Here is a 25,764-nt window from a genome sequence, read left to right as displayed (position 1 = left end):
CAGATCAAATGATTGTGTATCAAACCCAGGGAAGAGTTCACTAGTAGCCCTGAAGAGCTCAATTGAAAAGGCTTAGCTGCACCATGGAGGTTGTCTCCCCTGCCTGGTTTTGAAGTGAAAAGTCAGCAGGAGGGACGGAAGCTTCTGTAGCTGGCAGAGCTGTCTGCCAAATCCTGGCTTGCTACTGGAGAAAGACTGGGATGAATGATTTAAGGAGAAAGTCCGGGGCATCAGCTTAGGAGAGATTAAGTGGTATGGAAAGCCCAGCTGGAAGGAAGACAGCCTGGAGTTTCTTTTCTGATCTTTTGCAATGCAACTGCAAGATCCAAGTGAGATGGCAAAGGCAGTAAGGCGCTAGATGTAGCCTAGAGAACTATCCATGTTAACTACCAACAACAGAGGTCAGCAGTACAAGTTGATGTGGGACTACAGGCACACGTGCAGCAGCCGATGACTTTACTGTTGCTGGATGCAGTAATGCCTTAAAACCTCTTTAAGGAAAGGTGAGCTAGAAAGAGGGAGCGCTAGCTCACAATACAGACGCACAGAACAGTTGTGGTGAGGATCTGCCCCTGCCTGAACACCAGGACACCAAAGCAATTAAAGCCCTTGGAATAGTCTCAAGGAGCACGAGGTTCAGGTTGGACATTAGGAAGAATTTCTTCTCAGAAAGGGTTATTAGACACTGGAAGGGGCTGCCCAGGGAGGTGGTGGAGTCACCATCTCTGGAGGGGTTTAAGAAAAGCCTGGACATGGCACTTAGTGCCATGGTCTAGTTGCCAGGGTGGTGTCAGGGCAATGGTTGGACTCGATGATCCCAGAGGGCTCTTCCAACCTGATTGATTCTGTGATTCTGTGAGGTTTCTGTGACGTTTTGTCTAGGAAGCCGGACATCCCGAAAGAGGCAGAACTTGGGCATAACTGTCCTGGAGGATCTGCGAACTGTGGCTGATAACCGGGTTTCGGAGGGAGATTCAAACAGTGAGTGGTGTCAGAGCAGACAGTGCTGGACACTGTGAATGCTGACGGCCACAGCGACCTTCCAAGAAAAATCAAGACTGGGTGTACATACCTCCTTCTGGACATGGCACTTAGTGCCATGGTCTAGTTGCCATGGTGGTGTCAGGGCAATGGTTGGACTCGATGATCCCAGAGGTCTCTTCCAACCTGATTGATTCTGTGTGATTCTGACTTCAAATATAAATGCAATTCCTCCCTCTCCCTCCTCCTCTCCACCCCCGCTCATATTTTTATTTGACCTCAGAAATATCAAGAATATCAAGTCTCATTTGCTAGCGCTGAAATCTCTCTTGTAAGATTTCTCTGGCCTCAGACTAAGAGCTTTTCTTCCAATTGTTCCGTCTAGTAAGTGCATGCGTGGGAAAAAGAAAGAAAGGAGAATTTCTAATAGCATAAATAAAAAAGGAACCTTCTTGCCTTCTGTCTGATTCAAGGGTTTCATTCGGTTAGAAAATGGAGTATCACAAACTAGTTACCAAGGACCTTCAGGAAGGAGGTGAAAGTGCTAAACTAAAAAGCAATCAAACAAACCCACCTTTCAGAAGTACCATCAAGGAGCTTTTTAGCCATTAACATTTTTTTTGAAAGACCTTTGCAGACCATTTTAGTTCAGCAGTAAACCTGGCTCCTGTCGTGCCTTCTGGTCATTACTTTCCTCTCTGCTACTTCGTGCAAAGTCATCAAGCAGCTCTCCCTCAATACCGACTGACAAATATTTTACCTGTGTCCCAAGATCTTTCATCCTGGCCAGGGCAAGCTCTCTTAGGTTCCCGTGCTCCACTCCAGAGCTGACTAGTGGCATTGGGATATCTCTGCACATAAGAGGAAAAACAAAACCCTCAAACAACTGCATTAGCAGACAATACACCATCAAGCACCATTACAGTCACATAAGCCAAGATCCCAAATAGCAGACCACAGAACTTATCTGAATTACTTTTGTTTCAAGTCTTTGGTTGAACAAGAAATAACACAGGCAAAACACAACTAAAAGCAGGAGAAAAATGAAGGAAAAAAGCTACAGATTTTATTTTAGTAAAAAGACTGAAGATAAAAGCAGGCTTTTACAATCCTGAGAAATAGGTTATAATTTTGCTCTCAGTTCTTCACTTGGAAGTCTGGAAAAAAAGGATCATCCAGCTGAGCCTGTGCTGAGCCTGGGACACCAGGTCAGATGTTCTTCATGGTATCTGTTGATGGAGACCAGCAATTGGGAACCAGACTGCATCTTTCTGGGGTCTCTGAGTTGAATGACCATCAGGGAAAATTCATCAGAATTACAACATTTTTATATTGGGGGAGGTTGGGAGGTTGTAGCGCAGTGGGAGTCGGCCTCTTCTCCCAGGCAACTAGTGATAGGACAAGAGGACACAGCCTCAAGCTTCGCCAGGGGAGGTTCAGCTTGGACATTAGGAAGCATTTCTTCTCAGCAAGGGTCATTAGCCATTGGAAGGGGCTGCCCAGGGAGGTGGTGGAGTCACCATCTCTGGAGGGGTTTAAGAAAAGACTGGACATGGCACTTAGTGCCCTTGTCTAGTTGGCAGGGTGGTGTCAGGGCAACGGTTGGACTCGATGATCCCAGAGGGCTCTTCCAACCTGATTGATTCTGTGATTCTGTGACAGCAGCTGCTTAAAAGTGAAAAAGTTCTGTTTAGCAAATGATTTGCAGCAAAGCCCAGCCAGAAAGTCTAGGGCCTTCTTATGGGAATGTAAAGCATGAGTCTGCAAACGGTAGAACTCCTTCCTTCAGTTCTCCAAGGGACGTACTAAAATGAAATCAAAGCAAGACCAGGTTTGGCCTCTCCACTGCCTTCTAGGGCAGCTTGTCCCTATTGAGATTATGAAAGCAGGATACCATCCCTTTGGGAAGATTTATGCATCCAGATCAAGCTGAAAAAGAAACACGTGAATTACTGGCACGTCCCACTCCACACTCACCTTCTACCTAATGCTGTACGATACGGTGATCTCAAATGCTTCTCCCTCCCCCTGCTCAAACTCCACCCTGGCACCTCTCATTACACACCACCCAAGTGCACCACTGGGCAATCCAAAACCCCTCTGATCTTCTACAGGGAAATAAGGACTATACAAATGTGAAAGATACTCAGTACATTGTACAACAGGTTGGTCTCAAAACGGGGCTCAAACATTCCTTGGTGAGTATTCCTCCTTCTCCTTTATCTATGCAAGCATTCAACAGAGTGGAGAACAGAATATCGCAGAAACACGTACAGAGAACAGGATGGTTCAGGGAATTGGTAATGTAATTAGCTTAATCCATCTTGGTTCAGTAGTGATTGAAAGTCATCACCATCTAGCAGCTGTCTGATGACCTCCGTAAAATGTATTAATTGATCTATTCAGTTCCTTGAGGACTTGCATTCACACCATGGCCCTCATTAACCATTACTATTTTTGGCAGTAGCTGTATAAAAGATAAAGGTCTTCAAGGGTCCTAAAGACCTGATCCTTGTGCTGCTTCAGCCTTGCAGAAGTCTGAAACACTGGCAAGGGGGGCAAGAAAAGGCATTTTCCTTTACTGTTAAGAATGAAAACAAGGGCTTCAAGACTCCAGGATTCTCCTCCCTTTTCAGCATCGCACTCCAATTTTGGTACAACTTTCTCCAGCGTGGTGGACGCCCTGTGTTTTACCTTCCTCCCCTGTTTTTCCTCCTCTTTTTTTCTACAAAGCCAAAGGGTCTATGAAAAATTCCTCACCTCTTACACTCCCATGCCAAAAAGCTGAGGCAAAATACAACGAGCTAACCAGTTCATTTATCCAGTGGATTTCTTTGAGTAAATAAGACACTGCAGAGCCAACACAACCTACTTCAAAGAGTTTCAATTAGAGGAAATGAGCACTTCACATTGTGACTAAAGGACACACTAGAGGAGAACGGCATCAGGGTATGTTAGATCGACAGTGATAATCTAACTAAACACCTTTCCTCTAATTAGGGAACGACTCCAAAAAGTCAGGCTGTGTGTATTTTCCCTACAGGGACACAGATAAAACATCCTGACATCTTCCAGTATGAGGTCTTCAGCTAAACCCAGAGTCAGCTATGAAATAGTAAATGAAGTACTGAAAATAAAAGGCAGATTACAACATACAGTAACTTGAGCCTCTCTCATCTGCCTACTAGGGAGCAAACTCAATTAAAATATGAATGTGAAAATAAGCTTTTTAAGAAAGAGAAAGCAAGAAATAGGTTTTCCATCCCCACTTCAGATTAGGGCAGAGTATTTAATTAAGTACCCTGTGTGCACCATGAGTGTACACACTAACTGCCTATTTCGAATACCCACAAGACAGCATCGTACCAGTGATTTTAGGACTTGTTAAAATGCTAAACAAATTCAGGGATACGGGGGATTAAATCCTGACCTTATTAAAGTTAATGTGCAATTTGCCAGAAGCTTCAACAGGGCCTATTTAATCTTCTATTTTTCACACATTTTGCATTACTTAGGACACTTGTGAAGCAGTTGATTGAAGCACACAGTGGAAGTCTAAAGACCTGGAGTCTGCTCTCAGCTTTGACTTATTATACGATCTCAGCTGAGTAAGATATATTATTTCTTCATACCTACATCTCCCCATCAGTACAGTGAAAATAACATTCACATAAAACACCAAGATCCACGAAAGAAGAAGTCTCAAGGGGTGTTGCACTACTCCTCTCATTTCACACCTTCTCACACACCAAAGCACCTTGGTGATAATGAGGTCCACAAACATTCACGATAAATACAGTATTAAGCATCTCTGGCAGTTACAAAACACCCTGGAAGATACATTCTCCTCCAACCAGCCATTAGCAACAGCATCTCATTTTTTATTTCAAATACAATTAACCTGGTTTCCTGAAGCAGAAAGATTCCTACAGTGTTTTGTCAGTGACACCTCTCCCATGCTCACCTGACTTATTAACCTGGTTATTTTGAGCATGTGACAGACTAGAAAAAACACTGAGTCCCTTATGTTTCCTCAAAACCTGGTACTAGGGAACAGAGATCCCAAATAGTGTCCTAAGAATGGCACAGATAGAATCACAGAATCACAGAATGTTCGGGATTGGAAGGGACCTCGAAAGATCATCTGGTCCAATCCCCTGCCGGAGCAGGATTACCTAGATCATGTCACACAGGAACGCGTCCAGGCGCGTTTTGAATGTCTCCAGAGAAGGAGACTCCACAACCTCTCTGGGCAGCCTGTGCCAGTGTTTGGTCACCCTCACCGTAAAGAAGTTTTTCCTCATATTTATGTGGAACCTCCTGTGTTCCAGCTTGCACCCGTTGCCCCTTGTCCTGTCAAGGGATGTCACTGAGAAAAGCCTGGCTCCATCCTCATGACACTTGCCCTTTACATATGTATAAACATTAATGAGGTCCCCCCTCAGTCTCCTCTTCTCCAAGCTAAAGAGACCCAGCTCCCTCAGCCTCTCCTCATAAGGGAGATGTTCCACCCCTTTAATCATCTTCGTGGCTCTGCGCTGGACTCTCTCTAGCAGTTCCCTGTCCTTCTTGAACTGAGGGGCCCAGAACTGGACACAATATTCCAGATGCGGCCTCACCAGGGCAGAGTAGAGGGCGAGGAGAACCTCTCTTGACCTGCTGACCACACCCCTTCTAATCCACCCCAGGATGCCATTGGCCTTCTTGGCCACAAGGGCACACTGCTGGCTCATGGTCATCCTGCTGTCCACTAGGACCCCCAGGTCCCTTTCCCCTACGCTGGTCTCCAACAGCTCTGCCCCCAACTTGCACTCATACCTGGGGTTGTTCTTGCCCAGATGCAGGACTCTACACTTGCCCTTGTTCTATTTCATTAAATTTCTCCCCGCCCAACTCTCCAGCCTGTCCAGGTCTCTCTGAATGGCTGCGCAGCCTTCTGGGGTGTCAGCCACTCCTCCCAGTTTGGTGTCATCAGCGAACTTGCTGACAGCGCACTCTATTCCCTCATCCAAGTCATTAATGAATATATTGAATAGAACTGGTCCCAGTACCGACCCTTGAGGGACTCCACTAGACACAGACCTCCAACTGGACTCTGTCCCATTGACCACCACTCTCTGGCTTCTTTCCTTCAGCCAGTTCACAATCCACCTCACTACCGGTTCATCCAGACCACACTTCCCCAGTTTAGCTGCGAGGATGCTGTGGGAGACCGTGTCAAACGCTTTACTGAAGCGTCTTTTAGCTCAGTCTTTTTCTGGTGGTGGTTGCTAGAAAACCTGAATGCACATCTCAAATGGCCAGTCAGTACGTAGAGAACTTAGGATAACTTGCTGTCCGGGGCACAAGCTGAATCTGATTGTGGAAATAGAGCCTGAAATGTAAGATGTGAAGGATGGAGGCGTCGTGGCAGCAGGCTGGAGGGAGATGGAGAAGGCCTGGGGCAGCAATGGAGAATGGGAAAAAAGTTGGTGCCCTCAGTGAAGCACTGTTGGGAGCAGGCCCCAAAATGTTTTTAGTAATCTGGCTTTGTTCATTATTCTGTTCCAGAGTCACACAATGGCCCTGAAAGCAATTTAGATCAAAGTAATAGCTTTTGGACTTTGCACTGAAGGTGTAAAAATCTGTAATCACCACGAACAAGTTTCAGACAACATAAGCCAGTCAGTAAGAAAACAGCTATTCCGCTGGAACATAATAACTGACAACCGGGTGGCAGCTGGATGGAGGCTGCTGCTGCTGACAGGAGAAATCATAGTCAAGCTCAGGCAAATCAGCACACCAAGCAAAGACTTTTCCAGGCCTGTGTTCCTCAGGAGAAGACCTGCTTCTAATAATGCTTCTACAAGTGATATGAAAAGCCTGAGGGAATATCAAGTAGATATTTCCTATAAGCCATGTTTTGCCTTCTTCATCAGTGTCACATCCTTTCTCTCAGAGTTCAGCTACAGCCACCAGCTTCTCACAGTAGCAAAGATCTGAGGAAAGGATCTCCTGGTCACCGAAACTGTGTCTCCATTACTACAGACTGCGGTATCACAACCACATTCATAAGTGAAATCAAGTGTCACCATATTCATATTTAGCTTCTCTTCCTTTTTGGTAACTTCACAGAATCACAGAATCAATCAGGTTGAAAGAGACCTCTGGGATCATCGAGTCCAACCATTGCCCTGACATCACCATGGCAACTAGACCAGGGCACTAAGTGCCATGTCCAGGCTTTTCTTAAACACATCCAGAGATGGTGACTCCACCACCTCCCTGGGCAGCCCCTTCCAATGGCTAATGACCCTTGCTCAGAAGAAATGCTTCCTAATGTCCAACCTGCACCTCCCTTGGTGAAGCTTGAGGCTGTGTCCTCTTGTCCTAGCGCTAGTTGCCTGGGAGAAGAGGCCGACTCCCACTGCGCTACAACCTCCCTTCAGGTAGTTGTAGACTGCACTAAGGTCACCTCTGAGCCTCCTCTTCTCCAGGCTAAACAACCCCAGCTCCCTCAGCCATTCCTCGTAGGTCAGACCCTCCAGACCCTTCACCAGCTTGGTCGCCCTCCTCTGGACTCGCTCCAACACCTCAACATCTTTCTTGAAGTGCGGGGCCCACAACTGGACACGGGATTCAAGTGCCCAGTACAGAGGGATGATCACTCCCCAAGACCGGCTGGCTACACTATTCCTAATAGAGGCCAGGATGCCATTGGCCTTCTTGGCCACCTGAGCACACTGCTGGCTCATGTTTAGCCGGCTGGCGATCAGCACCCCCAGGGCTCTTTCTAACCACTCTTCCCCCAGCCTGTAGCGCTGCAGGGGGTTGGTGTGGCCCAAGTGTAAGACCCGGCACTTGTTCTTGTTGAACCTCACGCCGTTGTATGGTAACTTTGGAAAGCTACTCCAGAATCTCAGTCCTGACCAAAAATTCCCAGCTTCCTGCCTCGGTTCATGCAAGTCTACTTCTTATTTTCTTGTTCTCTGCCCAAATCAATGTTCCTATTTCTTGAAAAGTTATTTTCCTTCTCTCACAGATTTACAGTTTTGTGTCATCAGCAAACTTGCTGAGGGTACACTCAGCCCCTTCGTCCAGATCACTGATGAATAACTCAAACAGGACTGGACCCAGTACTGACCCCTGGGGAATACTGTTAGCTACAGGCCTCCAACTAGACTGATCACCGCTGACCACAACCCTCTGAGCTCTGAAATTCAGCCAGTTCTCAATCCACCTCAGTGCCCACCACACTCCCTGAGCACAAGGATGTTATGGTAGACAGTGTCAAAAGCCTTGCTTGAAGTCAAGGTAGACAACATCCACTGCTCTCCCCTCATCTACCCAGCCAGTCATGCCATTATAGAAGGCCATCAGATTGGTCAAACATGATTTCCCCTTGGTGAATCCATGTTGACTACTCCTGGATAACCTTCTATTCCTCCACATGCTTAGAGACGGCATCCAGGATGAGCTGTTCCATCACCTTTCCAGGGATGGAGGTGAGGCTGACCGGCCTGTAGTTTCCCGAGTCCACCTTCTTGCCCTTTTTGAAGGCTGGAGTGACTTTGAGACAAGGTCTTACCAAAGCCTTGTCTGGCTGCTGCATTAGTACTTTAATCTCTAAAAAGAATTACCCTGAAAAATATGCTTTTCATAGCTGCATTCACCAGTGGCTTATTCATACTACAGACCAGGACATTAAGAAATTCTCCTCCTCTGCATTTTCACATGGTGGTCTCATGGTTTGCAGCAAAACCCATTCCAAGTCTGACCTCAAACTTCCCTGAACTGCATCTCATCGCATCTCTATCGCTCCAGCTTCATCACCACCAGATCCTGCTTGTGCATCCGCTCTCTTCCAATGATGCCTCCCAGCCCTGCAAGGGTTCCCCAGTGCCCAATTACTTTTTCTGTCATTGTAAATAAACACAATTTTGATTAGTTTTTAAATGGATGTTTGAGAAACTCCGCTAATAACCGTGAGTCTGTACTTTCTTTGTCAAAGCAACCCAGTGTTTCTTGCCTTCAGCCACTTTCTTCTCTACCATGTTCCTCTGCTTATCCCTGCTCCATCATATTTCTGATAGGGCACAAAATTAAATGCCTTAGAGAAGTCCAGGCAGGTGAGGGCTAATGCACAAGGCTTTCTCATTCTGCATGCTCTTGGAGAGCCAGGCATTGGCACCATTTCCAGCTCATGTAGCTGGAAGCCAGCTGAGTATTGTCTGCACATGCAAAAATAGGCAAATATGCTATAAACTCCCTTTGTAGTATCAGGCAGATGTAGGAGATAATAGAAGCAAAATAATCCAAGGAAGACCCCACACTGAAAACACAGTGCTGAATGAAAGTATTATACATCATCCTGGGAGGTGAGTGTCAGAAATAATGGCATAACAATAGCACATTTATGAAAACCCTGCAACACCCACGGGGAAAGAAAGGAAGTCTCTGCAGCCAAAAAAAATGACACACCTTGTAGCTCCTGCAATAAAGATAGGAAACTTCACCCACAGTCAAGAGGCAGTTATCCATCAATACCATTAAAGTACTATGTGTGGCACAGCCAGAGGAGGGCAACAAGCCGGTGAAGGGTCTGGAGGGTCTGACCTACGAGGAACAGCTGAGGGAGCTGGGGGTGTTTAGCCTGGAGAAGAGGAGGCTCAGAGGTGACCTTAGTGCAGTCTACAACTACCTGAAGGGAGGTTGTAGCACAGTGGGAGTCGGCCTCTTCTCCCAGGCAACTAGCGATAGGACAAGAGGACACAGCCTCAAGCTTCGCCAGGGGAGGGTCAGGTTGGACATTAGGAAGCATTTCTTCTCAGCAAGGGTCATTAGCCATTGGAAGGGGCTGCCCAGGGAGATGGTGGAGTCACCATCTCTGGAGGGGTTTAAGAAAAGCCTGGACATGGCACTTAGTGCCATGGTCTAGTTGCCATGGTGGTGTCAGGGCAATGGTTGGACTCGATGATCCCAGAGGGCTCTACCAACCTGATTGATTGATTCTGTGATGCTATGCTCTTGTCTGACTGGCAGTGAAAGCGTGGCCTCCAGAAATCTTGAAGTTTCTGGGTGCATCAGAGAGGCAGTTCAATTTAAATAGCTTCTCATTCTGCTTGGCCTTCCCCATTCTGAATAGATAGGAAGCAGTTTAAAAAAGTCTTTATCACATTAATGATTAAGGCTGAAAAATAATAAAAGGCTGAGCCAGACTTGCTGTAATTAAAGTAAGAATCCCTCCAAGCGCAATAAATCAAGATACAAGGCCCACCACAGAAAATTACCTCTGAACACGGTACACACGTGTCCACGGTGGGACAAGGGCCAGGATTCTGGCCACCAGATCCACCAGAGTGCTGGGGGGGTAGCTCTTGTATCTTCCAGTCTTCCAGAGCTCGTACAGACCAGTGCCACGGATCACCAGTGTGGGATAGAGCTTCATGCCATCTGGGCGAAAGGCAGGATTCTCAAAAAACTCCTGCAAAAGTGGAACAAAAAAAAAAACGCAAGTCAGGGCAAAACAAAGTACCTTTCCTGGGGCTTCAGTACCCCAACAAAAGTAATTTCAAGACAGATTTTGCAAAAGACAATTGTAAGTGTGTTTTAAGAATTAATGGCTTACATTGAGTTGCCAGTATTTATCATTTACGACATTTTTTGAAATAAAAAGAGTATGTTCTAGACTTAAAGAGAAGGCCACTAAATAAAAAAAATCCACATGACAACGCTATGAGTCAAATCTGTACATTACTTCTACCTTTCAGCGTGAATTCAATAGATATTGCACCATTTATTCTAACAGACTCTGCTCAGAATTAGAACAATAGAAATGAGTGTACTTATCTTCAATCTCAGCAGACCACATTTAGAGATTAATCAATGTGTCTGGGACACATCATTTGAATAGCAATGAAGAAAAACAGATTTATTCTACAATGATGTTCTGAACAATCCTGGAGAACGGGAGGACAAACTGTATCTCCTGCTAACTTCTGTGACTAAATCCCAGCACAGAACTGCAAATTGAACAGCGCTAACTCATGCTACACAACAATCATGTTGTTGTTTTGCAGCTTAAATTTCAGTAATGACAATTAAAATAAAATCACTTACAAGAAAACCCCCAAAACCAGGCAAGACACCCTGAACCAAGCAACCAGAAATTCTTTGCTGTGAGGGTGGTGAGACCCTGGCCCAGGTTGCCCAGAGAAGCTGTGGCTGCCCCCTCCCTGGCAGTGTTCAAGGCCACGTTGGATGGGGCTTGGAGCAACCTGGGCTGGTGGAAGGTGTCCCTGCCCGTGGCAGGGGGGTTGGAACTGGATGGGCTTTAAGGTCCCTTCCAACCCAAACCAGTCTGTGATCCTCTGACTTAAGCAATGACGTGGCCCTCATTATAACAGTATCTATAGGCCAGATCTAATAGTGGATTAGACTGTTGCACACTTGATATCCACCGCTTGATCCCTCTCCAGCACAGTATTCTCATAGTGTCCTAGTTTGGCCAAAACCAGACCAGTTTTCCTTTCAGTGATTTTTTCTTTCAGCTAAGTTTCTTCTTAGTAACTGCACTTTCTGAAATTAACTGCATGTTTTGCAGACAGTGTCTGCTTCCAGGACTGACAATGCTCGAAGTTTGTAGTTATCACTGAGGCACCAGTAGGGATGTTATGCAGAAAAGCTCTTGCTGTACTTACTTATTCCTAGAGAAACCAAGGTCACTGCTAAATTCCTCACTGATTACGAGTGAAGAGCCGCAGAAGGGTCACACGTCCAGGGAGGAGCAGACAGGGCAGCTGACCCAAAATTGACCAACAAGGTATTGCATCCCATACATGTTATTCTCAGTATAAAGCGGGGGGATCACGAGGGTCTCGCCCCTTCTGCTATGGCCGGTGTCCTAAGAGGACTCTGTCCGTTTTCCTGCTGCCCCTGATCCCTATCTGTGCATCCCTGAATCCAGTTCTTGACCATCGCTGGGCCCAGCCTGGGTCTTCCCGGAGCCTGCCCTGCAGTGCCGGTGGTGATGTGACTGACTTCGGGGGAGCTTGATCTTGACAGGCTGGAGAGCTGGGCCTGTGCAAACCGCACGAAATTCAACAAGGCCAAGTGCAAGGTCCTGCATGTGGGTCAGGGCAATCCCAAGCACAAATCCAGGCTGGGTGGAGAATGGATGGAGAGCAGCCCTGAGGAGAAGGACTTGGGGGTGATGGGTGACGAGAAGCTCACCATGAGCCGGCAACGTGCGCTGGCAGCCCAGAAGGCCAACAGTGTCCTGGGCTGCATCCCCAGCAGCGTGGCCAGCAGGGCGAGGGAGGGGATTCTGCCCCTCTGCTCCGCTCTCGGGAGACCCCCCTGCAGTGCTGCGTCAGGCTCTGGGACCCCAACAGAAGGAGGACACGGAGCTGTTGGAGCGAGTCCAGAGGAGGCCACGAAGATGCTCAGAGGGCTGGAGCACCTCTGCTCTGGAGACAGGCTGAGAGAGATGGGGCTGTTCAGCCTGGAGAAGAGAAGGCTCCGGGGAGACCTTCTAGCACCTTCTAGTACCTGAAGGGGCTACAGGAAAGCGGGAGAGCGGCTTTTTGCAAGGGCATGGAGTGACAGGATGAGGGGGAACGGTTTTAAACTGAAAGAGGGGAGATTGAGATGAGATATTAGGAAGAAATTCTTTGCTGTGAGGGTGGTGAGACACTGGCCCAGGTTGCCCAGAGAAGCTGTGGCTGCCCCCTCCCTGGCAGTGTTCAAGGCCAGGTTGGATGGGGCTTGGAGCAACCTGGTCTGGTGGCAGGGGGTTAGAACTAGATGGTCTTTAAGGTCCCTTCGAACCCAAACCAGTCTGTGAGTCTATAATCTTGGTTTTATATGTATTTGTATATATGTCATTATTTCCATTATTATTATTATACTATTTTTCATTATTATACTTCATTAAAACTGTTTTAACTTTCCAACCCATAAATCTCTCTCCCTTTTGTCTTTTCCTTCCCCTTCTGGGGGATGAGGAGGGTTAATAGAGAGCATCTGCCAGTGGTTTAATAGCTGGCCCAGCTTTAAACCTTGACACATAGTAATAAAAAACACACAAGCTTGTTAAGCTGAGTTAATGACAGGCTATTGTGGTCCCACCAGTTGCTGCACCAGCTTTGGTACTCACCAGCACTTTGTTCAAGTGCTTCAACACCTTCACGTGGCCCAGACCCACTCAGACATTTTGCTACGCTTTCCACCTCTGCTGCATGTTAAAACAGCTCTCGGAGCGCTCCAGCAAGCCCTGACCTTGGAATGAAGTGCCATTAGCAGCCTGCTGGGAGCAGGACCTCCCCACCTAAGCTTTAAGCATCTCTGTTGGCTCACTGTGCTTCACAAAACCATACTTCACCACGATGAAAACCAGCAAATGGTTTGCTGCTAGTTTAAGCACACCAAAATGGATCTGCACAGACTCGAATGCGTATCAGATCCAGCAGAAGGACGGGAAGAGGCGAGCAAGGTCAGAGGAACGGCAGGACCACGTCAGCCCAGGCCGTTTCTGGCAGACTCCCTGCCTAAGGCCGGGGCCAGCTCCAGCAGCCTCTGCCCTGCCCGCCCGCACTCCTGTGCCACCCCACCTGCTGTGCAGCTACAGAGAAAAACAAGCCAGAGGGCTCATCCAGCTGAAAAAAGAAACCAGTTTAAAAATATCTTCTCCAGGCAGGCCAACCTCCTGAGCCATTTATACCCATCCTCACAAACAGAGAGACAGGGACAACTGAGTCAGTTCAACAGACAAAACAAGATCTGGACCATGGATAAATCATAGAATCACAGAATGGTTTGGGTTGTAAGGGACCCTTAAAGGCATCTAGTCCAACCCCCTGCCATGAGCAGGGACATCTTCAACTCCATCAGGTTGCTCAGAGCCCTGTCCAACCTGGCCTTGAATGTTCCCAGGGATGGGGCATCTCCCACCTCTCTGGGCAGCCTGTGCCAGTGTCTTACCACCTTCATCATAAACAATTTCTTCTTTATATCTAGTCTGAATCTCCCCTCTGTCAGTTTAAAACCATCACCCCTTGTCCTGTTGCTACAGGCCCTCCTAAAAGGTTTGTCCCCATCATTCTTATAAGCCCCCTTTAAGTACTGACAGGCCGCAATAAGGTCTCCCTGGAGCCTTCTCTTCTCCAGGCTGAACAACCCCAAGTCCACACTGCTGCTGCCAAATTAACTGTCAAACCCTGCATTCGTGGTCTGAGGAAGCTTCAGCCATCACCACCCCAGCAGCACTGCTGGCTTACGGAGCAGTAAGTCCCGGGTGGCCCCATAAAGAAAAAAACAACACAACGGGGAGGTACCGGTTTTAAATTTTGCAGGATTGTTTTAACTCACTGACTTGAGTTACTTGCAGCTTTGCAAAACCCCTGTGCCAAAAGCTGCTGAGAGAACCCCATCCAGGCACAGCCTCATTGCACTCACCTCGTTACAGAATCGCTAAAGAATTTGGTTCTCCACCCTCAGCCTCCAGGAGGGATAACTAAGTCATTTCTCCTCAAAGAGTACCCAAGACACAAGCCCAACCATCCCAGACAGGTAACACACCTTGTATCCCACCAAGCTGCGCCTTCTAAATAGCAAATGGCTTACAAGGAAGTTGGCCAAAGGCAGATAAAGACAGGTGACTCTGAACCTCAGTGTCAAGGTGCTCACTCTGGAGTGTGTGTAGATGTAAGTTTGGTCTCCTCCTTTCCTCAGGACTGTTTATGCACTCCATAACTTATAACAGGCTGCCCAGGGAAGAGGTGGAGTCACCATCCCTGGAGGGATTTAAAAGCCATGTAGATGTGGTGCTGAGGGACATGGGTTAGTGGTGGCCTTGGCAGTGCTGGGTTAACGGTTGGACTCGATCTTAACGGTCCTTTCCAACCAAAACAATCCTGTGATTCTGTGATAAACACTCCTGTTCGTCATGAATCTCACGTGGCCACCACGCGATGAAAAACACACTTATCTTGCCAGCTCCATGAAATAATAAAATCATCGTCGCCACCTCTGAGGATAGGACACAAATGACTTATTTGGAGGCGCTCTGGGCTGGTTTGTGCTGCAGCTCCACAGGCAGCAGATGTGATGGCTCCCCGCCCTGCCCACGCTTCCAGCCGCTCCCAGCCTTGTGCCAGCTCCGATTCCTGAGGGCCCCTTGACCAGGATGACTCACCTCCCTGATGCAGGAGAGCCCAACGTGCATTTTGGGGAGAGAGCTTTGCTTTTGTTTCAGCATCGGGCTGGGTTACAGAGTGGTCTATTGAGCACCACTGATGAATCACAGAATATTTCAAGTTGGAAGGCACCCATAAGGATCATCGAGTCCAACTCTCAGTGAGGAAGTAAGGTCAGAAACAGGATCTACCCCCATGTGACAGCAGGAGACCATTATATCTGCTTAATGCATCTCTTGGAAGTGTGTGTCCTCCCCTCTGCCCCACGGGTTCTGTTTGACTTTGCAGGTCAATACTGTCGCTGGCGGCTGTCAGAGAAGGCAGACATGCTCTGCCCTTGCCTCACCACTCTTCCCACTTCTTCTGTGCTGGCCCTGGTGTGCATCTGATGCTCAAGATGCAAAGAGAAGGGGTAAAAAATAAATCACTGGACTCATTTTCAAACCAGCCAGCTGAAGCAGGTGTGTAATCCAAAGCCAGATAGCATATGAGGTAGCGTAGGGTCAGGAAAATAATTCAGAATCGTGTTGTCCTGGAACAACCCAAAAGGACAGACTTCCATCTTCTGTGGGTGGTTAGAGGTGCTTTAATGGAAAACAAAGCAACTGTGAAGGAAAAAATAAGACAATCGTGTACGAGGTGATTGTTCTGACGAGAGGAGCTCTATGGCCAAGCAGCACTGGAGAAGACAAAGACATTAAGGTAAGGAAGAAATAATGCTTCCCCAGTGAGATACAGGAAGGTAAACCACTCCAGCAAGGCAAAAAGGCTTCCACTAAGGTTATGTATTAATATTCGCAACGATACTGAACTGAACACAAAAGCATGTGTGACTCACCAGTCAGAATATTTAAACATTCCCTGATTTACATTGCAGATTAAAGGCAGGCATCAACAGGGCACTAAGGCTAGAGCCACCCAGCAGACAAAGGCAAGGGCAAAAGTTAAGGTTTCTAATCACATCCTCAATTTTGCCACTTCATACAAACTGCACTTTTTACCTCAATATATTAAGCTAGCTGATAATGCTACTTCATATTTCAGCAATGCTGGCATTAAAAAATCAACATATTTTTATATTTACTTCTTAAACTATTTCTCAAAATATTCCTCATGTTTAATTATTTCAAACAATTTTCAATTTCCAATTAATTTCAAGGAATTAATTTCAAAAAATACAAGAGAGCAGTGCCTCCTTTTTTTCCCCGAACCCCTTTTTCCAGCAGTAAACTCTAAATTGTTTCTGTAAATCCCAATCTTTAAAGGCTTAATCTTTTCCCATTTACAAACAGTTTTGATTAAGTCTCTCATGAAACAAAGCAACTATAAAATGCTAACACATGCCAAACCTTAGGAGGAATGGTAGCCTTTTTTTTAATTAGACACCTCAAAAGGTGTCTTCGACTGATAAAAATGTTCAGAACAGTTTACTGCCAAAACAAATTCAACCCTTAAAGCAACATTTGTTCCAGAGACCACCATCCATAGCATCACTGGAGTCAACAGGAGGCTTTCCATCAGCTTTAGCAAGCGCTCAGTCAAGGCTTAAATCCACGTCTGCCACCGCACTGTGAAGTTAGAAGTTAAAGATGACCTAGAGAGAAAGGATCCTTACGTATTTCCAGTCTTTTTCACAGAATCACAGAATCAATGAGGTTGGAAGAGCCCTCTGGGATCATCGAGTCCAACCATTGCCCTGACACCAACATGGCAACTAGACCAGGGCACTAAGTGCCATGGCCAGTCTTGTCTTAAACACCTCTAGAGATGGTGACTCCACCACCTCCCTGGGCAGCCCCTTCCAATGGCTAATGACCCTTGCTGAGAAGAAATGCTTCCTGATGTCCAACCTGACCCTCCCCTGGCCAAGCTTGAGGCTGTGTCCTCTTGTCCTAGCGCTAGTTGCCCGGGAGAAGAGGCCGACTCCCACTGCGCTACAACCTCCCTTCAGGTAGTTGTAGACTGCACTAAGGTCACCTCTGAGCCTCCTCTTCTCCAGGCTAAACACCCCCAGCTCCCTCAGCCGTTCCTCGGAGGTCAGACCCTCCAGACCCTTCACCAGCTTGGTCGCCCTCCTCTGCACTCGCTCCAACACCTCAACATCTTTCTTGAAGTGCGGGGCCCACAACTGGACACGGGATTCAAGGTGCGGCCTCACCAGTGCCCAGTACAGAGGGACGATCCCTTCCCCAGACCGGCTGGCTACACTATTCCTGATAGAGGCCAGGATGCCATTGGCCACCTTGGCCACCTGGGCACACTGCTGGCTCATGTTTAGCCGGCTGTCAATCAGCACCCCCAGGGCTCTTTCTAACCACTCTTCCCCCAGCCTGTAGCGCTGCAGGGGGTTGGTGTGGCCCAAGTGTAAGACCCGGCACTTGTTCTTGTTGAACCTCACGCCGTTGGTCTCGGCCCATCTATCCAACCTGCCCAGATCCCTCTGTAGGGCCTTCCTACCCTCCAGCAGATCGACACTCCCACCCAGCTTGGTGTCATCTGCAAATTTACTGAGGGTGCACTCATTTTTGAATGACTTGATGCAGCGTAGTGCTCTCGCATGCATGAATATTCCAAACGGAAGCACATACAACTTCAAAGCTACTAAAGCAATTTTCTTTGAACTTGAAGTTTTCTCCCCTCTAGCTAAAGACTGTAAGCCAACTAGCATTTAACACATCTCAAATAATAAAGATGGATGCTAGAGTAAAATTTTAAATTTGTGCACGTAGACAATGGACAGGATGTTGAGGTGCTGGAGCGAGTCCAGAGGAGGGCAACCAAGCTGGGGAAGGGTCTGGAGGGTCTGACCTATGAGGAACGGCTGAGGGAGCTGGGGGTGTTTAGCCTGGAGAAGAGGAGGCTCAGAGGTGACCTTAGTGCAGTCTACAACTACCTGAAGAGAGGTTGTAGCACACTGGGAGTCGGCCTCTTCTCCCAGGCAACTAGCGCTAGGACAAGAGGACACAGCCTCAAGCTTCGCCAGGGGAGGTTCAGGTTGGACATTAGGAAGCATTTCTTCTCAGCAAGGGTCATTAGCCATTGGAAGGGGCTGCCCAGGGAGGTGGTGGAGTCATCATCTCTGGAGGGGTTTAAGAAAAAACTGGACATGGCACTTAGTGCCATGGTCTAGTTGACATGGTGGTGTCAGGGCAAAGGTTGGACTCGATGATCCCAGAGGGCTCTGCCAACCTGATTGATTCCGTGATTCTGTGATTCTAAGTGAGAGATTATCATAGTGGTTTAATTGTAATAAAAAAAAAGGTCAATTCAGATCAGCTGAAACTTAAATGATCTGGACGTTCATAAACATGGACCTTTTCATACCCTACAATAATGTTTCTTATAACCTTGCCCGATTTACGTGGTATTGGAGAAAAGTTGAGTACTTTTTCACAGTAAATAATATATGAGTAACCAGAGAATACTGGAATTCACAATTTTTGTTTTGCTTCACCTGAGCTCCATTAAATGTACTTTACTTGTAGGAACAGCTGCTCTGTGAATTACAAACGATGAATCTTAATAAGATCCCATCACCACACATTCAGTCTACAAGGTTATACAAGTTAGCCACTAACATGTTTTATGAGAACAGTAATTGATTTTAGTAGCATATGCCTTTGTTGTAGAAGTTCCCTGTTATTAAAGCTAATGGCATCTATAGGATCCATTCATCCACCACCTCATAAACTCACTGCCACTATGAATAATCAGGGTCCAATGGGTGTAAAATTAGTCATTTAGATGCCAAGAAGCCACTGATTTTCCCATCAAGGCAGTCGGATCAAAGCGTGTGACAGAATCCTTTTGTCCAACTCCCATTAATTGCTTTGAGTCTTAAAAATTGCCTGACATTGTCATTACTGTCCAAGAAAACAGACATCACTTGAAAACCAAAAGTCAGCGTAACACTACGTTCACCAAAAAAAAGATCCCAATATAAGAGGAGACAGAAGCAGGAGATGAAGTCCTGAACTCAAATATCTCAGTCTCATGTGCGTTTGCAATAACCTTTTTAACTACAAAACCCGACAGTCATCCATGTATCTGTTCAGAATTGCAACAGAAAGGTCAAATAATTTGGGATCGTGAGACCACACGACGGTTTGGTCCCATTTTCAAGTTCAATAATAGCACAACTCAGCCTACAGTGAAAGATTATGCCTTGCAGTTTTAATCTGATTTTACTGACCCCTTTAAGTACAGAACAAATTAGAAACGTGTTTTGAAGACACTCAAATGCTGCAGGTCTCCAAAAAGAGAAAAATATTATTTTATGGGATTCCGCTTCAACATTTTACAGACCAAAGAGTCAGTTGCCATCTTTAATCGTCTTGGTCTCAAGATGTGCAACTGTTTGAGGAGATATCAGTTATAGGATAAGCGCAGCAATTTTTTAAAGCAATTTACTAAAATGTCGGGATTTATTAAAAATAAAGGTCACCAAAATGTATTTTTTAATGACTGTCCACTAGAAATCAGGTGCCACTCAACTTGATTCTTGAATTGCTTCGTTTACTACAGTCCCTGCATTAAACAGATGATTAAATTCATGTCTGACTACATTAAGATGAATATTATCTTACCTCTCCACATTACAGCATTCCTTATCTCCATCAGCTGTATTATTTATAACTATGAATACCAGTAGCACTTGAAAGCTACTGCGTTGAATGACACTTCCAACTCCGCAGGGAATGAACAATCACTTAGTAGTTTAATTATATGCATTAACAGAAGCTTGTGGCTCAAAAATGTGGCTCCGTTTTAACTCTAAATTTGCATTTCCCCCTCTTTCTTGTACACGCTAGTCTAATTAAAATGTAATGATAGGATCTGCATTCACTGACGCTGACAATGGCCTACTGACTAAGGAGGAGAGACTAACCAGTCCCTTTTTACTGCCCTTGGAGCAGCCTAGGAACACACACAGAATCACAGAATCAACCAGGTTGGAAGAGCCCTCTGGGATCATCGAGTCCAACCATTGCCTTGACACCACCATGGCAACTAGACCAGGGCACTAAGTGCCATGTCCAGGCTTTTCTTAAACCCCTCCAGAGATGGTGACTCCACCACCTCCCTGGGCAGCCCCTTCCAATGCCTAATGACCCTTGCTGAGAAGAAATGCTTCCTAATGTCCAACCTGAACCTCCCCTGGCGAAGCTTGAGGCTGTGTCCTCTTGTCCTATCGCTAGTTGCCTGGGAGAAGAGGCCGACTCCCACTTCACTACAACCTCCCTTCAGGTAGTTGTAGACTGCAATAAGGTCACCTCTGAGTCTCCTCTTCTCCAGGCTAAATTACGTGACCTTAGGCTTCCTATTAAGTTACCAGAACGTAGTAAGATACTACTTTGTAGCTGCTCTGAACACCATCTGCTTGCAGACTCTTGACTTATGATAAATGAGAAGGTTTTAGATCTAGCTTACCACTCAGTGGGATAACAACGAAAACAAACCGCATGTACCATGATGCATATTATAAGTGCACATATGTCACATACTGCGATCATACACACACTGTGTGCAGAGGCAGCAGAGCACACGTGAACACTAACACAGCGCAGAACATCCAGTGATGCTAAGGTAGATCTGCCCTCTACGAAAGGGAAGCAAACTCTCCAGCATTTCACCTGTGGCAAGCTGAAGCATGTTCTGCTGACTGCGTGCACACCCACTCTTCAAGGTATCTTTCCCTGACACTTATTTTAAATACAAAGAAATAAAATACAATTGAAACATTTTTCTAACATAACCTAGGGAATTCCCACAGTTGCCTTGGGTTTATATCATAGAATCACAGACTGGTTTGGCTTGGATCATCCCGTTCCAACCCCCTGCCACAGGCAGGGACACCTTCCACCAGACCAGATTGCTCCAAGCCCCATCGAACCTGGCCTTGAACACTGCCAGGGAGGGGGCATATAAAGACAGTATGTTGATATGAATTGTGCCAAATATACCACTGTTTCTGAGGTCCATCAGGTGTTACCTGTCCTCAAAGAGCAACACCTTCTGTCCATTCAGACATTCTTTGGAGGAGTGACTTTACACTGCAATTAGTAAATCCTGCTGCTGAATCAGTGATGGCTGATGCAAAGACAGTACAACATGGGAACATTTTTAGGTAGGCTCTTAGAAGGCCAACCGTATCCTGGGCTCCATCCCCAGCAGCGTGGCCAGCAGGGCAAGGGAGGGGATTCTGCCCCTTTACTCCGCTCTCGGGAGACCCCCCCCGCAGTGCTGCGTCCAGCTCTGGGGCCCCCAACAGAAGGACAACAGCTGTTGGGGTGAGAGTCCAGAGGAGGCCACAAAGGTGATCAGAGGGCTGGAGCCCCTCTGCTCTGGAGACAGGCTGAGAGAGCTGGGGCTGTTCAGCCTGGAGAAGCGAAGGCTCCGGGGAGACCTAGCACCTTCCAGTGCCTGAAGGGGCTACAGGAAAGCAGGAGAGGGGCTTTTTACAAGGGCATGGAGTGATAGGACAAGGGGGAACGGTTTTAAACTGAAAGAGGGGAGATTGAGATGAGATCTGAGGAAGAAATTCTTTGCTGTGAGGGTGGTGAGACCCTGGCCCAGGTTGGCCAGAGAAGCTGTGGCTGCCCCCTCCCTGGCAGTGTTCAAGGCCAGGTTGGATGGGGCTTGGAGCAACCTGGTCTGGTGGAAGGTGTCCCTGCCCGTGGCAGGGGGTTGGAACTAGATGATCTTTAAGGTCCCTTCCAACCCAAACCAGTCTGTGATTCTATGATTCTAAAATAGATGTTACTTTACATATGGTGTCATGAATCTCTAGAAAAATGATTCAAAGGTTAACATAAAGGAGAGACAAATCAAGTCACTTCTGCTTAATGTCTGCACTCATCACAAAGTCTCCTATAGATGGGATGACAGGGCAAAAAGTTTCTAAAGTGGATGATCCAAATTTCCAGCTCTCCTGAAAGCACCTGCAAAGCACTCTGCAATCAAGGGAGGAAAGACCATTTTCCAGTTACTTGTTATCCAACTATTGACAGCTCTCCTGACTATTGACAGCTACGTAATAAAATCCTTTCAGTTCCTGACACACTCAAGCTGTCAAATTTCACCGTATAGTATATAAATATGATTATCGTAGAATCAGAGAATCATTTTGGTTGGAAAGGACCTTTAAGATCATTGAGTCCAACTGTTAACCCAGCACTGCCAAGGCCACCACTAACCCATGGCCCTCAGCACCACATCTACACGGCTTTTAAATCCCCCCAGGGATGGGGACTCCACCACTGCCCTGGGCAGCCTGTGCCAGTGCTTGACAACCCTTTCCATGAAGAAATTGTCCCTGATCTCCAATCTAAACCTCCCCTGGCACAACTTGAGGCCGTTTCCTATCATCCCATCACTTGTTACCTGGGAGAAGAGACCGACCCTACCTCGCTACACCCTCCTTTCAGGTGGTTGTAGAGAATGAGAAGGTCTCCCATTATTATGGAAACCACTAAGCCAAGAAAACAGTGACATAAACCTCAACATTTCTGCCATAAGAGGGTCAGTTTCACAATGATGAACACCACCTATTTTTAGCCCATCTGCCTGCAAATCTCTTCAACACTCGTATCTATCAGCGTGCAGAAAAACAGCACATCAGAGATTGTAGCACGGTAACGCACAGCAGGTGAAACAGAAAAGTTTGTTTCATTATAACTTTGCATATTCATTTTGCTAGTCTTTAAATTGCTAAAGGAAGAGGCTCAAAATACTGAAGTAGTTTATCAGGTGCACATCACTGAAGACCTTGATATGTCTTATTGAACTATTACAATCGTACACCTTAACAAAAACATATGGGTTTGGTTGTTGCTTAATAGTATAATCTATATGCTTATTCTAGGATGTTCTATAATGCCTCATATGTCAACTCTGAATGTCAAATAAGAGAAGTGGATTTGCCTGCTAACGTCCAGAGTGAACAGTGTTAAAGACCTTGTAACTGTCCCTTCAAGGTGCAGAAAGCTGCCATGCCTCCTCCCTTCCCCGACAGCCTCAAAACCCCCAAACCCACATGCCAAGGGGAACTTTTCCAGAAGTGTCTAACACAGGTGAATCCTCACAGCCTTCAGCTCCAGTAAGAACACTTTATCACATTAAACCCAGGAACAAATTGCTCTTGGGATGCAAAGCAACAATTATGGTGGAGATAAACTAATGGACAGGAGCACTTAGTCCACAGACGTGAAGCTGTTTTCAGCGAGTTCTTTACCAAGACTATGCACCTCATGTCACAGAATCACAGAATGTTCAGGATTGGAAGGGACCTCGAAAGATCATCTAGTCCAATCCCCTGCCGGAGCAGGATTGCCTAGATCATGTCACACAGGAACGCGTCCAGGCGGGTTTTGAATGTCTCCAGAGAAGGAGACTCCACAACCTCTCTGGGCAGCCTGTGCCAGTGTTCGGTCACCCTCACCGTAAAGAAGTTTTTCCTCATATTTATGTGGAACCTCCTGTGTTCCAGCTTGCACCCATTGCCCCTTGTCCTGTCAAGGGATGTCACTGAGAAGAGCCTGGCTCCATCCTCATGACACTTGCCCTTTACATATTTATAAACATTAATGAGGTCACCCCTCAGTCTCCTCTTCTCCAAGCTAAAGAGACCCAGATCCCTCAGCCTCTCCTCAGAAGGGAGATGTTCCACTCCCTTAATCATCTTCGTGGCTCTGCGCTGGACTCTCTCTAGCAGTTCCCTGTCCTTCTTGAACTGAGGGGCCCAGATCTGGACACAATATTCCAGATGCGGCCTCACCAGGGCAGAGTAGAGGGGGAGGAGAACCTCTCTTGACCTGTTAACCACACCCCTTCTAATACACCCCAGGATGCCATTGGCCTTCTTGGCCACAAGGGCACACTGCTGGCTCATGGTCATCCTGCTGTCCACTAGGACCCCCAGTAAATACCCTAATTCTCTCCATGGTATAGGAAATTGCTGCTGCCAGATGAGAAGGGAACATGCCTGCCTCCCATCCCATCCCTCCCACGGTCTCTTTTTACCCCTGGACTATCAGGACCTACAGGTTGCCTCCTGTCTAACGCTCTGTTGGATAGTTGCTTTCTCCAAGTTTGCACAGAACTTACCGCAAGGAGATCAGTCCCCAGCACTGCTACGATACAACTCAATAATAAGAAGAGACATTTGACATTTGGAAGAGGCCTTGGGCATCAGCAGCATGACCTTGGAGCGTGGGTTTGACTCCTGAACACAGTATCTATCCGAACACCAAGACAAATCTCTCCAGATTGTGCTCACTGCACCGAGCAGTCCCATCTGCTTAGTCTTGCAGGTGCTCCAAGTGAGTCTCCATTTATTACGCAGTTTTGGAGAAACCCATGAGAATACCTCAATCAATTTGCTGTGAAGTTTCACCTTCACTTTTACCAAGCACAGAACTCTGGTCCTAGTGTTTCTGGAAGGGTCAGCTTTTCCCTAGGGCTAAGTATGGGAAATACAGCATTTTTCATTGTCTTAAGTACACCAGTTTTGCAACACAGATCCCTGCAAAGCAGTCTTCTACCCTAAAAAAACCCTCAAGACCAGCAACTCTATAATGTTTTTGATAATCTAATCCTCCTTCATCAGACCTCTCCTTTCCATAAGGAGCACCGATACAGGCATGTTGTCTCTCCCACCTTACCCAGCCCTGCAAAAGCTTCTCTCATTTACAGTAAAACCATTATGCTTTCCCAGTACACTGTTTTTTATTAAAAAACAACCCCAGTAACTAAGTTCTCAAAGACTTAATTTGGACATTATGGTTTATCCACCCCGATGGCAAGCGTTCAGTTGCTGGTGATGACTTCTGCTGATCGACAGCCGGCTGAACATGAGCCAGCAGTGTGCCCAGGTGGCCAAAAGACCAATGGCATCCTGGCCTCTATTAGGAATAGTGTAGCCAGCCGGTCTGGGGAAGGGATCGTCCCTCTGTACTGGGCACTGGTGAGGCCGCACCTTGAATCCTGTGTCCAGTTGTGGGCCCTGCACTTCAAGAGAGATGTTGAGGTGTTGGAGCGAGTCCAGAGGAGGGCGACCAAGCTGGTGAAGGGTCTGGAGGGTCTGACCTACGAGGAACGGCTGAGGGAGCTGGGGGTGTTTAGCCTGGAGAAGAGGAGGCTCAGAGGTGACCTTAGTGCAGTCTACAACTACCTGAAGGGAGGTTGTAGTGAAGTGGGAGTCGGCCTCTTCTCCCAGGCAACTAGCGATAGGACAAGAGGACACAGCCTCAAGCTTCGCCAGGGGAGGTTCAGGTTGGACATTAGGAAGCATTTCTTCTCAGCAAGGGTCATTAGCCATTGGAAGGGGCTGCCCAGGGAGGTGGTGGAGTCACCATCTCTGGAGGTGTTTAAGAAAAGCCTGGACATGGCACTTAGTGCCATGGTCTAGTTGACAGGGTGGTGTCAGGGCAACGGTTGGACTCGATGATCCCAGAGGGCTCTTCCAACCTGGTTGATTCTGTGATTCTATGTTCCCAGCCATATGCTCATTATTGACTTTAGCAGCAAGGAGCCTTAGTGAAAGAGCCCCAGAAAACAACTTCTGAATGCTGGCGTGAAAATCCACCACTTGAATGGACAGAGCGACTCT

General features: G+C 46.9%; 1 protein-coding gene across 1 annotated transcript in view; it reads right to left on the bottom strand.

Annotated features, from left to right (window-relative positions):
• Window positions 1-25,764, bottom strand: part of ELP3 (elongator acetyltransferase complex subunit 3) — a 119,881-nt gene that overhangs the window by 40,292 nt on the left and 53,825 nt on the right. Inside the window, exons 10-11 of the mRNA XM_068397860.1 lie at window positions 10,251-10,444; window positions 1,742-1,832 (exon numbers count right to left, since the gene is read on the bottom strand). Coding sequence (XP_068253961.1) covers window positions 1,742-1,832; window positions 10,251-10,444 — 285 coding nt within the window. The remainder of the gene's footprint in view (window positions 1-1,741; window positions 1,833-10,250; window positions 10,445-25,764) is intronic.

The sequence above is a fragment of the Nyctibius grandis genome, chromosome 1 (assembly GCF_013368605.1).
Source record: "Nyctibius grandis isolate bNycGra1 chromosome 1, bNycGra1.pri, whole genome shotgun sequence".
NCBI classification, from domain to species: Eukaryota; Metazoa; Chordata; class Aves; order Nyctibiiformes; family Nyctibiidae; genus Nyctibius; species Nyctibius grandis.
Note: the sequence above shows the minus strand (reverse complement) of the source record. Positions and strands in the feature narration are given on the sequence as shown.